Source organism: Engraulis encrasicolus, chromosome 16 (assembly GCF_034702125.1).
Source record: "Engraulis encrasicolus isolate BLACKSEA-1 chromosome 16, IST_EnEncr_1.0, whole genome shotgun sequence".
In the NCBI taxonomy this organism is placed as follows: Eukaryota; Metazoa; Chordata; class Actinopteri; order Clupeiformes; family Engraulidae; genus Engraulis; species Engraulis encrasicolus.
The window spans coordinates 43,520,424-43,536,074 of record NC_085872.1 but is presented as its reverse complement, the minus strand read 5'-3'; the positions used below and the strand labels follow the sequence as shown (position 1 = coordinate 43,536,074).

The 15,651-nt window shown below is 41.7% G+C and overlaps 1 protein-coding gene across 2 annotated transcripts in view; it reads right to left on the bottom strand.

Moving 5' to 3' along the window:
- Positions 1-15,651, bottom strand: part of LOC134465831 (arf-GAP with GTPase, ANK repeat and PH domain-containing protein 3-like) — a 125,558-nt gene that overhangs the window by 68,451 nt on the left and 41,456 nt on the right. For both annotated transcript variants that reach the window (XM_063219722.1, XM_063219721.1), the window contains exons 9-10: positions 11,571-11,654; positions 4,650-4,754 (exon numbers count right to left, since the gene is read on the bottom strand). In XM_063219722.1, coding sequence (XP_063075792.1) covers positions 4,650-4,754; positions 11,571-11,654 — 189 coding nt within the window. The remainder of the gene's footprint in view (positions 1-4,649; positions 4,755-11,570; positions 11,655-15,651) is intronic.

Below are 15,651 nucleotides of genomic sequence, written 5' to 3'. Positions count from 1 at the left end.
ATATTTTCTATATATTAATGGTGTATGTGGGCCAATTATAATACACATTTGAAACGATCTCAAGGGCCAAATAAGATGGCAAATTTGCCCCCCGGGTTTGAGTTTGGCCTTGGCCCTGGCCTTGAGACCCTGCTTGACATCATAAGCTATAATCACATGGCTGCATTTTTAAATGTTTGTATTACTATTCAATAAACTAAACAAACTATTCTCAGACATCAAATACTCATTATCATTATTTTTATTATTATTATTTTCATCATTCCGAATAATGGTAAAACTCTTTGCAAACATGACTGACAGTATCTCAGCACTTTCTCTGCAAGTCCTACCCACCTAGTACCCAGCAACCCAACCAGCTCCAATCACCAAAACAGGCTGGCACCTCTGTGCACCTGAGCCTGCACAGTGGGCACGCTGATGATGTGGGGAAGTGGCACTGATGAGAACAACACTAAATTGCCTGATTAGAACCCAAAATCTGTCCATTCGGAAGAGGCCCGGGCCCTGAGTCACAATGGCCCACATGGACAACGAGGATGTAGCAGAGAGAAAATTGCTAGGCTCAGCAGAACAAACAAAAAAAAGCAGGAGGGAGGAGATCTCGGTCTTGAAAATCTCCCACCAGCCTCTTTGCTTTTTATTACATGCCATAAAGCACTAATTTTCTTCACAAGCCTCGCTAATTACCCAGTGAGCGCTCTCATTTCACTTTATTGCCGGAATTAACAGCCAGTTCTAAGCGCAGAAAGCTATTAAGATGTGTGATTAAGCCACATTCAATTAGTTTCTACAAACAATTTAATTGATGTAGCAGAATTAACAGAAGGTGATTGTGTGGATGGCTTGGCTGACTGCAATGCAAAATTAAAAGGGTCTCTTCCTCTTTCACTATCTCTATGTCTCTCTCTCTCTCTCTCTATTCCTCTCATCCTCTCTCTCTCTCTATTCCTCTCATCCTCTCTCTTTCGCTGTTTCTCTCTCTTTCTTCCTGTTCCCCTAACCCTCGTTCAGTCTGTGCCTCTCTACCTCTGGGGAGAAGCAGGTACCCAGCGGCTGACAAGCGCTCCCTCCCTCACCGCCAGTGTTGCCAGATGTGTCTGACCAAATCCCGCCCAAAAGGTTCTCAAAAACCGCCAAAATGCACTAAATTCCGCCCAAATTCAACAAATTACATTGACTTCTATGGGCCCAAAACGGCTTAAAATAACGCCAAATGGCCAATTTTTCCCGTTTTTGCCCGCCGACGCTCATCCCAAGTAGCCCAATTGGGCGGCCACCCGCCCAATCTGGCAACACTGCTCACCGCCTGGGCAGAGGGAGCCTATCACTATCAGGCTGGCCTGCCTGTGGTCCACAGGTGTCTGCAGTAGCACACCACACCACAAACCCACCCCCCAACTAGGGCTGGGCAATATGACGATATATATCGCTATCGTGATATAAAAGTGTATATCGTGACCTTTCTCCTATATCGTTTATATCGTGATAGTAATTTTATTAGTTGTATACAACTGAATATCATTTAATTACATTTCATGTTGTCACAATACACACTATAAGTTCATGTAACTGTCAAAGTAACAATAAAAAGATCCATTTTAAAGAAAGGTTGTTTTGCGACATAAAAAAATAACGAGCAAATCAAGAGAATAACTGAAAACGTATGTAATTGTGCTATATCGTGATATATATTGTTATCGTGATATTAAGTAATCCATATCGTGATATATTTTTTTTCCCATATCGCCCAGCCCTATCCCCAACAACGCCTATCCATCAGCATGAAGCAGAGCTGTCACGCTCAAGCACATCTCACAGCTTTTATGAAGATGTTCTCTGTTCTTCCTTGGAAAACAGGGAGACTAAAAACAACCCCAATGGGCTACACCGGACTTCATTCATGTCAGCGTCAACGCCAACAGTTAAAAGACATCACTGCAGTATTATGTTCACTTATTTAGCAGTCCTTCATCTCAAACATACATCATACCTGCAAACTCAGGAGGGTTGAAAAAGGTGACAAACTAATCGCGGCGCGGCGCGGCGAACACCCCCCCCCCCCCCCCCCGAAAAAGACGATATTTTATTTACTAGGCCTACACTAGAAATCAGACTTCTGAATTAATTGTATTCTTCACCAGCCAATATATGTCTTACAAGCCAAACATACACTCACCCAGAGGCAATTCTAGGTTAAGCTGGGACCCCAAGCAAAAATTCTTAGCTGTTATTTACCATCTAGTTTGGGGGCCCAAGCGGCTGCCTATCTAGCCTAGTGACAAGAAGCGCCTCTGCTGATCACCACCTGTCAAAATTTAAGTTGTCCTATTTACAAAAGGAGGGAGCACATGGTCACTTAGGTTGTCTTAACTTTGAGCCCCACTGCATTTGAATATGAATTTAAAGTATTTGCTGTTGGCTAAAGAGGGTAATAGGGAAATCTAGGCCAATAATATAATTATCTATATAAAATAGAACCAAGGCATTTTAGAGAATTTATGACTGAATGATAGTCGAATTTCAGCATTTCCCCAATAAAATGGTGTTGTACTATGAAGAAGCATAGATTGTAGAAAAAGATAAAGACTGATGTCACCTAGGTTAATAGGCTATTTAGATTAATAATATTATGTCCTTGGTGGCTAACATTAAAATCATGATTGCACACGTTGCAAAATGTGCGGGGGCATGACAAACAGCCATTGCTATAAATTCCTCTGACGTTTATGAAGGTTTCATCGAGTGTGTTGCGTGGGCCTCTCGCTATTCACGGTTAAATGATCTGACATAAGGAAACCAAATTTAGTTCTCTGCTAATCTGCCAATTTATAGCGCGGTCAGGCCCTGCCTACCGTCATTCTAATACATTTTCTCACTATGAAGTTTTCAATACCGCTTCAAGATATTGCCGTCAATTCAAATAAAACGAAACATCCATGTTAGGACCGCAGACATTCTACCATTGGGCTATTTATTTTCACAAGTCGACGGGTTTAGCTAATGAAACAATTAACAATTCCCAAACCCTGCTCAAATCCCATTTGCCTTTGAAACGGTGATTTGGACAGTGGCCATTTGTGAAGGCAAAGCGACAGTACCAAGGTAAAAGATAATGACAGGGGGGATACCTACGTGTGTTTCGCGACCACCGTTTCATCAGCTGTTCACTCCGACTAGTTCCTCAGAAAGTTTTGCCGCTAACTAGCCGTTTGAATTAGCGCGCTGATTGGTCAATGCTTCCCCCAACACAGTTGCTGGCCAATGGGAACGGCAGGCAGAGGAATGTCACTCAACCGTAATGTCTGTAAAACTAGCAGAGATTCTATGAGAAGTATTACCGTATCCAGTCTATCTGTCTGTAGTCTGTCTCCGTCTGCCTACCCCCCCCCCCCCCCCAAAAAAAAACTCTTCGGATCTACACGATTCACGTAAGTGACCTATTTTGAGATCAAAATGGCGAATTTCGCCGAAAGGTGACAAGTTTGTAGGTATGATACATACTGCATTGAAAGAAAACCAAAAACGCAAAGGCCACTTCCACTTATTAAGTCACTGTAGACACAGCATAGATCTGAGAAGTAAATCTAATGTCACCATCCTCCATAGCGGTCCTCCATGTTTACAGCCAACTTAAGAGTACAACGTGCTACACATCGAGGTCCCAGTTTTTCTCTGTGAAGTAGATGTGACCCATTCATTACACTCTGATGGCAAGTGCTCTGGGACTAATGTGCGAAGGCAAGAGAAGTGGTGATTGAGTAAGGGCATTCCTTGATAGTCAGGACGGGAAAAGACAAAGACAGAGGAGGATGGAGGGGTTTTGGAGTGAGTGTGTATGTGTGTTTATCGGGACCAAGCCATGCTCATAAATATACACACTTACACACACCCTCCCTCTGAGTAGCAGAGAGAAAGAGAGCAAGAAAGAAAAAGTAAATTTGAGAGAGAGAGAGAGAGAGAGAGAGAGAGAGAGAGAGAGAGAGAGAGAGAGAGAGAGAGAGACTGGCATGCAATAAGCATGAAAAGGGACACATTGAGAAACACCCAGTGAAAGAGAGAGAGAGAGAGAGAGAGAGAGAGAGAGAGAGAGAGAGAGAGAGAGAGAGAGAGAGAGAGAGAGAGAGAGAGAGAGAGAGAGAGAGAGAGGGACAGGAGCAGGTGATTGTGAGAAAAAGAAAGAGGCGAGCAGAGGCAGAGGCAGTAGCGGGGCTGGAGTCCTGGGAGTGTTTAAGAGGTATTAACAGCTCGGCAGGGTTCTGGCAGAGATGGATGCCCAGTGGCCGCCAGGCTGGGGCTCCATGCAGCGAGCAGTTTGGAGGGGATGAAGCTGGGGACGGGGGCGAGGGTGGGTGTGTGTGTGTGTGTGTGGTGGAGGGGTGGGCCGGCAGAGATGGCCGCCGTGGTGACGAGGTGAAAAGGCTTCGCCGAGCCCCCTTTGCCGTCATTAACGCGGGCCACAGCGGGTCGCCACGGAAACCCAGAGGCAGCCTCCAGCAACCACCACTCACATATCTCTGTCTAAAACAGCTCTCGGAATACTAAAACAAGTCAAGAGTGCATGTTACCCGTATGTGCTTCACAGGGGCGATTAGCTACACACCGAAAAGTAGAGTTGAGTAAAAAAAAAAAAAAGAAATTGGACTTACGTGTAAACTGGGGTGGTAAGTTAGAAGGCCGTTATCACAGAGAGTTACGTATTTCTTCTTCCATTCTTTATTGAGAGATTTTCCACTCCTCTTTAAAAGAATTCCCTGGAAAGAAGACAACAAAACAATGCGGTCGCTGTAAACATTTCAGATAATTCAAGAAAAAATAAGGCAACATGGAAAGTGCTTGGGGTTCTTAGTTTAAAAACACTTTAATTTAATGCAATCCCTTTATTATTTTAAACCATGTGATTAAGGGTCTCGTTTTGCATTTAATCAAAACAGAAGTCCACTGATTACAATGTGATTACTAACACTGGAACCTTTTGTCATTCTATTAGTTTTCCTGTAATTTCCTGCTTGGTAATGGCCTTTTATCATCCTATTAGTTTTCCTGTACTTTCCTGCTAGGTAATGGCCGGGCTACTGTATCTGTATCTATCTGCTGAGCAGGGTGATGGCTGTAAGCCTCCTATCCAATTAGGCAGAAGACACATTAAAACCTGTCAAAGTGCCCATTGTGGCTTTATGCTCCTTGTCACCAGTGGCCATTTGCAATGCCACCACTGCCATCATCACCATCCAAAAACTCAGTGGCCCCCAGTCAACCCGTTGGCCAGGCCTGGAGAACCAATGCAGCCACCCAGGGAGAGACAGCACAAGGTCCTATGGAGGTGAACTTTCGCAGACCTCTAAAGCACGGGATTAGGTGGTGTGATCTGTGCTTTTCAAAGCCCTGCCGGGCTCCAAAACCTCTCTGTTCCTCCCTCTCATCTCCCCATCCTTACTGTTTAAGGCCCCCAGGACTGTGCTAAGTTGCCCTCTTATCTGCCTGCTAAACTGAGGCGCAAACAATGTAGGCCCCTCGGCTGGAAGTGGCCAAACACCACAGCTTTTGGTAATGGGAGGAAGTCAGGCTGGGGGGGGTGGGGGGGGGGCTTCATTAAGGGATTAGCAATAGGGGAGCTTTGGGGAGGAGGGCTGGCGGGATTGTGCTTTTCTTGCTGCTTAGAGGTGTGTGTGTGTGTGTGTGTGTGTGTGTGTGTGTGTGTGTGTGTGTGTGTGTGTGTGTGTGTGTGTGTGTGTGTGTGTGTGTGTGTGTGTGTGTGTGTGTGTGTGTGTGGTGAGGTGGGGCGGGGACTCAAATATTTTCATTGCCTGGCCCATTCATCCTGCAGGGGCCTCTAATCCGTATTTACACATCAGGAGCTGACCCAGGCCGACCTCGGCATCAGGCTGGCCCAGTGACAATCGGCCTAATCCACTCCTGCTTGATCTTGGCTTCAGAGCCCCCTCTCTGTGCAAGAAGCCAACCGGCCCCAACCAAAGGGTAATTATAACATCTGTACTCTGCCACTTGGGTTGATGCTTTGATGTACACTGACAGCAGTGGGTTGGTTGGGGGACACATTTTGAATTCTCAATGTCAGCTATCTATTTTCTGCAGTCTATGAACAAGCAGCAAGGATGTTAGGATTGTCTTTCTACCACTGCAGATTATTTGCGATCAGGAATCTAAATTTAAGGTATTTTAAGTGTGAATAAACTGTGATTATCACACAGGTTACAGTGAGAGAAGTCGCTCTTTAATACTGTGCTTTTAAGAGCCTGGGTTCTACAATTGCCTACGCCACAGGGCTTTCAGAACCAATTCAGTAATCAGCCATCAACAACGAAAACTCCATGTGGTCAGTGGGTCCCTCAGACCATACAGCCAGAGAATGTTAAACAGTGAGGTGATATGATCTATTTGTACTTGGCATTAGCGATTCTGCTTATATCTAATTCCCCGCAGTCACAGCCGCGGTATTACTTCCTCACCCCAGAGGAAAGGGAAATTGCAATTAACAACGTATCATGAATTAACAATCAATTTATGATTGGCAGTCAATTAACCATTCATTTGCAATTACCCAACAAAGACGTAAAGCGCGTACTCCCTCCTCATGCCCACGGATAATTGTGTCAAACGCATCCAGTGGGCGCAGGGCAACTGTCAGGCTCATTACAAAGCTTTATGCAAGGCATTAGTCCGCTAAGCTTCTGAGGTAACGGAGGGAAAATGACCATCCAGGCCGGCGATTCCTCTTTGAATCAAGCCACACTAATGGCCTATTCACTCCTGATTTGTCTGAATGGGAGTCGTGTTCCTACTCTAACGCCATTGACGTAATGACGGTATTGAGAAATGGGGCTGTCGCACGGGTCTTCTGCCCAGCGATGATGGCGTGTTTCGCAAGCACATCTCTCACACGCGTTGCGTGTCCTGTATCAAACAAGGCGCAAATCTATGCATGTAATCAGTCGGCGTGTATCCCCCTTCATCAGAGCATTGTACGGGGACAAGGAGGAGAATAAATCAATGTTACTACAGATGCTAAATTAATAGGTACACCATCATTCACGTCGGTGATAAGATGACGTCGGGACTAGTATATGAGATGATTGCAGTTACACTGATATAGAGAACGAGTCAAAACTTTGGGCTACATGGGGTTTTCTGTCATGATTCTGGCTGTTACAAGTACATATTGTTCTTTCAGAATCACATTAGGACTTGACAGTGCTAAAAAAAATAACAGTAGCCCCGTGGACATGAAAGCATCATTAAATTATCACATTAACTGCTTTTGGATTTCAAATTCAGGTGTTATTAACAAAAGCAACACTATCTGTTACTATTCCACAATTGGACCTGCACTGTAAATAGTGTTCCTGGAAAGTGTTCCTGGTAATATTTTCTACCAGAAACAACTTAATTTTGCAACGTTTTATTTTCAAACACACAAGCACAAAAAAAATGCCTGCCATTTCAGAAAAAGTTGAGCTTGCAAGTGGCTATGGTGTGAGAGGTGAGACTATCAGCTATCCAGGCTCCCTATGAATGAACACCCACACACCAGCACTATCGTGCAGACCACCACCCATTAGGGGCTGGCTTTGGGATCAGCCCCTCTCTTATATGTAAGCGCAAGATGCACACACCATGAAAACAGATGGACATTGGCCTCTCCCACTCTCCACTACAGGGCTGTGTGACACTCGATGGAGAGCAAATGAATAAAGCTGCATCCTGCCACAGTGGCTAAGTGATGGCCAGGCCTATTGTGGCGGATGGAGGGGTGTGGATGAGAGGAGAGGCGGAGTGGGGGTTGGGGGTTGGGGGTGGTGGCCCGAGTGGAGGGTCCCACAACAAAAGCTCAGTGTTGACAGCCCCTCCAGTACTCAAATGCATTGTTGTCCTTATTTACCATTTTTTTTTTACAGAGGGGAGGTGGAGGGGGCTGGCGATAGCCATGGGGGTGGTGGGGTGGGGGGTGAGAGTGTGTAATTTGTCCAGCAGGGGGCAATTATATCCACACTGCCACTTTGATCCTCCTCATTGTGCATTTGACTGGCCAGGCAATCGGCTACTTTCCACGCGCCCAATAGCCTTGGCCCCCACCTCAGCAACCCAATAGCCTTGGCCCCCACCTCAGCAACCCAAAGCCCCCCTCGATACCTCAATCAACCTTGCGGCAAGGCAAAGAGAATTCAGTGGCAAACCACTGAGACAATTCAAGCCATGGGAAACTTTAAGCTTATTGATAGTATTTTAAAAGCTGAGATTGTATCTCTTAAAAAAAATAAACAACTAAAAAAATAAACTAATTCAGCAACGCAATGATATGAGTTACATTGATATATCAACTGATCATATGATCATGATTTCATGATCATGAAATTATACTTTGTGTGGTTACAAATTGTTCTGAGAGAACGTGGTTGGAAGACGTGATTGGAATGTCAATAACAGCTATACTTACATTGACACACACTGCTTGACCTTCATCAGATTCTACTCATCATGCAGTGGAGTGTGAAGCATAATCCCTATTCATCCTACTGTTTTACCGTTTATTTTATGTCGCCTACCAGAAAAACGGATTATATTCAAGTGTATGATAACTGTATAATAGGGAATTTATGGATTTACTCTTCTTACCATTTGCTTCTAGCCAACCCACACTAAAGTTTTATTTAAAACAATCTAAATAACAATAATAAACATTTAATGCAATGCAGGCGAGTAATATGAATAATGTAAGTAAACACTTCAAGAGGGGGAGAGATTGAGTGCGTGAGGGAGTGCATGTGAGAGAAAATGTGCACTCTTCGCCATGGTTCTCAGAAAATGGCTCTTTCCCCTCTACTTCCCCCTTCTTATCTGTAATCAGTATCAAGTCCGGCTTCATTTCCTACCACTTCAAAATTGCCAACCACTTGTACGTTGAAAAAAAGACATTGCACGGTTTTGTGATTATTGCCTTACTTCGGCAAGCATCACAATTAACCCACAGCACAATTTTTGCAAGCTTAAAATGAAATTGTTTTAAATAGACGACCTAGGAAGAAATTAGGGTTGCAAAATCTGAGGTGACAGTGACAGAGGTGGCATTGGGCACTTCTTTTGGCTTGGCTGGAATAGGCATTTGAAATGATTTCAACAATTAGCGATTTTAATTTATTTTCTGCCCACTAGTATTTTTTCCCTTTAAATGTAACTTTATTTTTTTTTAAATCCTATTTCCTATCCTATTTTATCCTAGAGATAACCATCATTCTTCATCAAAATGGCATACAGTATGAAAAAAATAAAAATTAGGCTTGATCCTCAAAAAAAAACAATAATTGCAAACAAAAGAAGTTATAAAATCACAATTTTTGAACCTGAAAATATGTTACAACCATGGTCTACGATTATGGTCAATAATCACCCCATTCTCTGCCAGGCAAATGACTTGAGCAAACAAATAGTTGAGACATAGTGCCACCTAGAGGCTATTTTTATACTTCAGTTCCATGTGAGAGTATATAACTTTCAAAAATTATCAAGAACTTTGCTTAGCATGACAGAGATAAATAGATATACTAAGACAGTGTTCATGCAATATATGCCGGAATTCACTATGAAATAAAACTATTTAAAATGACGTGTTATATTTGCGCTTGCACAGATTGCCTTGGGGACATGCCTCCTGAACAGCACCATGATGTGGGGAACAAGGGATGTTTGAAAATAGTACATTTCAAGTAATAGCTGAGAAATACTGTATAGAAGTGGCACACAAGAATGTCCTAATGTAATATATGCACATTTGAGAGTGTGCATATGGAAATGTAAGAGTTGCAACCATTCAATATCTAAGATGAGTTTAAAGGAACAGTCCACCCATTCTTGATTGTCATATATTTGCCGTATTTCCAAGCATTATTTATGAACGTGCATATCATTTTCTTCACAGTGTTTTCAGTACTTAGATTTATTAGATCAGAATTATTAGCATAGCTTAGCATAATCACTGGAAGTGGATGGGGGCAATAGCATCAAACCACAAGTGATCACAGGACGGGATTTTGCACTCTGTTGTTTTGCACTCTGGTTCATTTTAAATTCATTTTAAAGTAGTTTATAAGTACAGTACATTTGAGGATTTTTTGTTTGCCCCCATAGACTTGCATTGCTACGCTTCATTTGGCTAGACCGTTTAACTAGGCAATGCAAACACATAGACAACAATGATGTGCACATTCATGAATAATGCTTGGAAATACTGCAAATATGTGAAAATCAAAAAAGGGTGGACTGTTCCTTTAAAAGAAACACAACTTTCATTGGTCTGTTGGCATTCTTTAAAGCTGTAACACAGGACAAAATATATCATCTGTTTGAAATAACCTCATGAAATCTGAGCTATCTCCTTGTATGTCACACAAAGAAGGGATGTTGAGTAGGGTACAAATGTTACAGTCTCTAACTCTTGCTATGAATTCAACCAGTTACAATACAGGCTGAAATTAAGAGAGGTTGCACAGGGCATTGTGTACAGATTGCATATGCATGGGATGATTTGACTAAACTCACCTTTAAACCACTAGGGCTGGCAGAAAATCAAATTTATTTTCAAAGACCACAAATCTCATTTTATAAAATGGTAGTTACAAAATTGGAAACTTTCCCCAGTACATTTTTGTTGACCCTGACAAGACTAAAACGATATAGAATAAAACAGTTTGACTTTGTAGGTTTTGTTATTAATATATTATAAATATTTGTATATTACTAGTTGTGGGAAACATATCTAATCCCAGTCCAGCTCAACAAGATATCAGAATAAAAAAGGTGACAGTGGCATCTGGTGGTGAAATCCCAAACTGCACTTTGCTTGCGGGTTACCTTGGGGGATTGGTGGATATACAATGACACAATAAAAGATCCCTCTGTTTTCAGAGGCTGACAAACTGCAGGAAGAAAATAAAAATCCTGCCACACTTCCATTCAATATGTATTTCAACATGAATTTCCCCACTGTTCGATTATAAAGGGCATACTTACTTACTTCCGTACTCTAAAAACAGAATATTTGCTTATTGTCTCGACTGCCTGTATGAGCTAGTCCTGATATTAGCTGGAACACATACCGTATGTAGCAGGACCACTTTTTTCTGAATCCAGGATATGCACCTCTGATTTTTATTTTAATAAGTTATCAAAATTGCAATTGACATTTTTAACTGTGAAATAATGAGGTGAAAACTGTCTCTGTAAAATAAATGTATGAGTTTGATATGGGTTTGTTTCCTTTTTTGGTTTGGAATACTTTGGCTCAGCTAGTATATGCATATCACAACAAAAACAATTTCAATGGGGTAATTGAGAAGTATTGAGGCCCTTATGGAATAACTTCACTGAAGGAAAGTGTTGTTTGTAAACTTGTGTTTCGTTTATATTTTGGCACACCAGTTAATGTGTATTAATACAATTGCAGGGATCACATACCTACTGCTAGTGCACAGGAACACCTTGAAATCATAACAACCAATGCTTACTTACCATTATGAAAGGTCTGAAAGGTAAGCAGCTCAGGCTTTGGGACTCACCTGTTTGATAGGAATGGCCCTCCCACTGCCTATGCTGTCTGTTTTACTGTCAATGCTCTTTGACTGCTCGCTGGCTTTCCGTGACTGCAAGGAAACAAGACAGTCAGTCGGTCATGGGATCACTCTACTGGCACGCTCAGTGAAGGGAAAGAGAAAAATGGGAGAAGAGGAGAAAATGAAGATCAAAAGGAGAACTCTAAGGTTGTGTTGTGTTGTGTTGTGATGTATTGTGATGTATTGTGTTGAGTTGTGTTGTGTTGTGTGTGCAAATGTAGGGGTTTGTATAAGTCTGTTATGTGCAAAAAAGAAAATTGGGCTTGGCTGCCAGGTGCAAATCAACTAGTAAATTAAACATAATTAAAATAAAACAAAACATTACTCAAAAAAGCAAAATAAGGGGGAAAAATAACACGACATAAAATCAAATGAATAAAGCTTGAGAGGCGTAATAAAGGACATACAGGCCAAACAACGGCACATATAGCAGCACATTGACGTGCAGCAAGAACAGGGAGCACAAATATTACACAGCAGAACAGACAATAAAATAAAAAACTGAAACAGAGAAGGAAACATCTCAACACGTATCCAAACAACGACAAACAAACAAACAAGAGTCATGACTCAGCCCTGATTCACTTTGGGACTGTCCCACCTCAACTGACTTATTTTTTTTTTTTACCTCCCTTCAAAATGGCCATTTTGCATTGGTACCCTGACTCTGACAGTTACATCTTCTAGCAATTCACAGATACTCATTTCTTCCACGTAGGGGGAAAAGCATACATTAGAGCAAAAAGGAGAAAAGCGTTATCGTTATTGTCAGTGTTTTCAAATATTGTAGACAACACAGCAACACAGAGGTTCGCCTGCAAAGAAATAAATTATTAGCAACACTGGATATTCCCAGCAGAACCATGGCAGGAAAATTGTGATCAACAAATCATCTTGAGTACATCAAGTAACATAAAGTGGCAGAAATATAGAACAAGAGGACATGTACAGAGCAGGGAAACAGCAGTTAGGAACATGTGGTCATCAATCGGCTGTGTCGTAGGATAGAAAGGCAGTTAAAGATATCAAAACAAGCAAACTTGAGAATCGGTTATTGACACAACAGGACAAGGACAAGACCCAAGTCACAACACATTCAACACAACACTAAACACCACCCGACACAACAACCCCACCCAACCCCACCCCACCCCAACACCCCCTTTCATCCAGCCACCAATCACACCAGCCATACACAACGACTAGATGGGCTCACTCAGAACAGGATGGAATATGGCCACTCACCCATGGATTGTGGATGGTCTGGGCTCAAAGTAAATTTGCTCTGATATATTTTTCAACATTTTATTATTGATATTTTTTTCTGCACAGACACCATACAACTCAAGTCACATGTTCACTTTTGAAATACTGAACAGGCTTAGCCAAACATTGCAGTTCCCACAAAAGAAAGATAAGACAATAAAAGGCGCCATGTATTATATATTTCATATAGGTATATAATATACTTTCTATAGAATACCATTATGTAATTAAAATTCCATACAAGATATACAGCAGTCTATGTCAGTTTTTAATGATATAAAAGTGATTCTGAAACAGTTCATAAATCTTGACACAGAACCTTTTTACGAAAGTTAACTAAAAATAAATGATTACAAATAAAAAAAGGTTATGATCCAAACAAAAGAAAACCACAAATAGACACTACATTCTTACAGGTCGGTGCAAACCATGATTGCAAACACTTATCATAGAGAATGCCACACCCCTTGTTTCCTACTTCTTTAATTTTAGGCTCCCCTATTCTAGTTTTTATGAAGGCCTTCATAAATTGCCCTGACTTGGCTTTTTATCCTTTCAAGTTTGTCTCTATTTAACCTGCCATGGAATGCCACAAAACCAAAAAATAAACCATATATCATAGCAGACACAAACGTCTGCCAAAATTGTCCCAAGAAAAAGTGGCAAAAAAAAAATAACGACAAAAGTCAAGTGCACTACTTATTTTGTTGCTTTGTTATTGTTATAGTTGCATGACTGTTTCAAAGATAGTTAGAATGAACTGCGCTTCAGTGAAACAAAAACTTTGATAAACATATGGTGTTCCCGAACACTGATGGTCAGTTCAGACCAACCATCATGCAAGTATGAAACTATGAACTATACCCTAATGCAGTGATCAAACTTAAATAATGCTGGGAATTTAGTATGGTTACATTTTTTTTGGCGTGGCATCCATCACTAAGTGTTCTTTTACACAGATCACTTTACATTAACGCAGACGCTCAACTTCCTGTGAGAAGTTGAGCTGACATCACAGAAAAAGGTGAAAGAACGTTTACGAGAAAAAGAAAAGACTATAAATAAACCAATGAGTGACAGCGAGCAACTTGGCATGTGTTGTTCTAGAGTCCACGTGCTTTTTTTATGGTAAAGGCAGTATGATGTAATGTCTTATGTTGGGTCTGTCCTTTTTATGGTCAGAATGTTCCCAAGGGGGGTAAAGAGTGGTTTAGCACAGTGAGCGAGCAGAAACGGGGGTGGGGGTAGAAAGGGGAAGGAAAGGGGAAGAAAGAGTGCCGGCATGGGGGTCTTGGGGTGCTGGGTTGAGGGGAAGGGGAGAGGGGAGGGTATCTAGGGGGAAATGGGGGTGGTGCAAGGGTTCGAGTGATAGTCCAGGAGCTTGAAACTCACACGCTATCTTAAGTGCAACTGAAGGGTTTGCTTCTGCCGATTCCCCATTTGTCAAAAAAGATGAAAAATAAAACAAAGTCAGTTCTTGTTGAGTATGGAGGAAATGCATTTACATTATCTGTTCAGTGCTCTCTATAGACATCCTTTTCCATAGTCACCATGTCTGCCCCCCTTATGACTGCTTCTGGTTAGGGATAGGGGGGTCCAAGCAACCCCTTCCCACTGCCCCTCCAATCTGAACTCAGTCTACAGGGGCCACAGGAAAAGGACAGCCCCATCCAAACCACCCTCAAACCCACCCACCACCATTTCCCTCCTCCACACGGTGGGCTCCTAGTTATAAGTGGGGGTGGAGAGCCCTTGTTGGCGAGGGATGGTTTGAAATATAAGCAAAAAATTGGGGATGCCTCACAGACAAAAAAGAAACAAAAATAGCAATTAATTCAAGGGCTTTATTTCTTCTCCCCAATTTCTATTTAATTGAATGTTAAAATATGAAATGAGTAAAACATACACCTCACAATGGGAAAAGGCAAAAATGTGTGTATAAAAGACAGCGTGGTTGCTATGAGATGTTGTTGCCATGGAGTCAAGGCAAGATGGGAATGACATGAGGTTTGGTTGTTAATGTGCATGTATCTCTAAATAAATTAGCTAAATCTATGGACACTGGGATGTAATTGATAATAATACTAGTAAACATTTATAGGCCTGGAGACAATTTTGCAAAGTACACTATAACGAGAGCCCAGGGCTATCAGGTATCCTTGGAAGCACAGTTTATTATTTTGTTCTCTTCTCCTGTCCTGACATCTAGTGGCTGAGGTGTTACATTGACAGGGCTCTTGAGCAAATAATACAAATCAGGGTACAAGATATCCAGTACCAAAGAGGGATACTAAATATTATATACTGGGCTCACTCTCACTTATTCACCTAAGATTTTATGCGACTACAAAAGATTATTTATATGCGGATCAGGAAAACGTTTTTTTTTTTAATTAGATAATGAAAGGAAAGGAATAATTTAATCTGCATGTTGAAGATAAATTCCTAGGTGCAACAGTTATTGGTCAGATTTTGCATTGTCATTCGTCATTCGTTAGCTTGGTGTGCTAAAATGTTTTGCAGTGTCCAAACAAACTGAAAGAGCATTAAGGCCTTTCTTAAAGGAAAAACACGATATAAAAATATCAGGGTATATCGTATGATCCACATCCTTAGCCGGGTATGAACTGAATATGGATTTGAGATGACCTCGCCTTCGGATCACAAATAGGCTAAGTGCAGGTAAGGAGGTGGCATTATGGCTGAACAATGTGGATTAGCACAATTAGTATTTGATGCTGAATATTACTCACTATCTCTT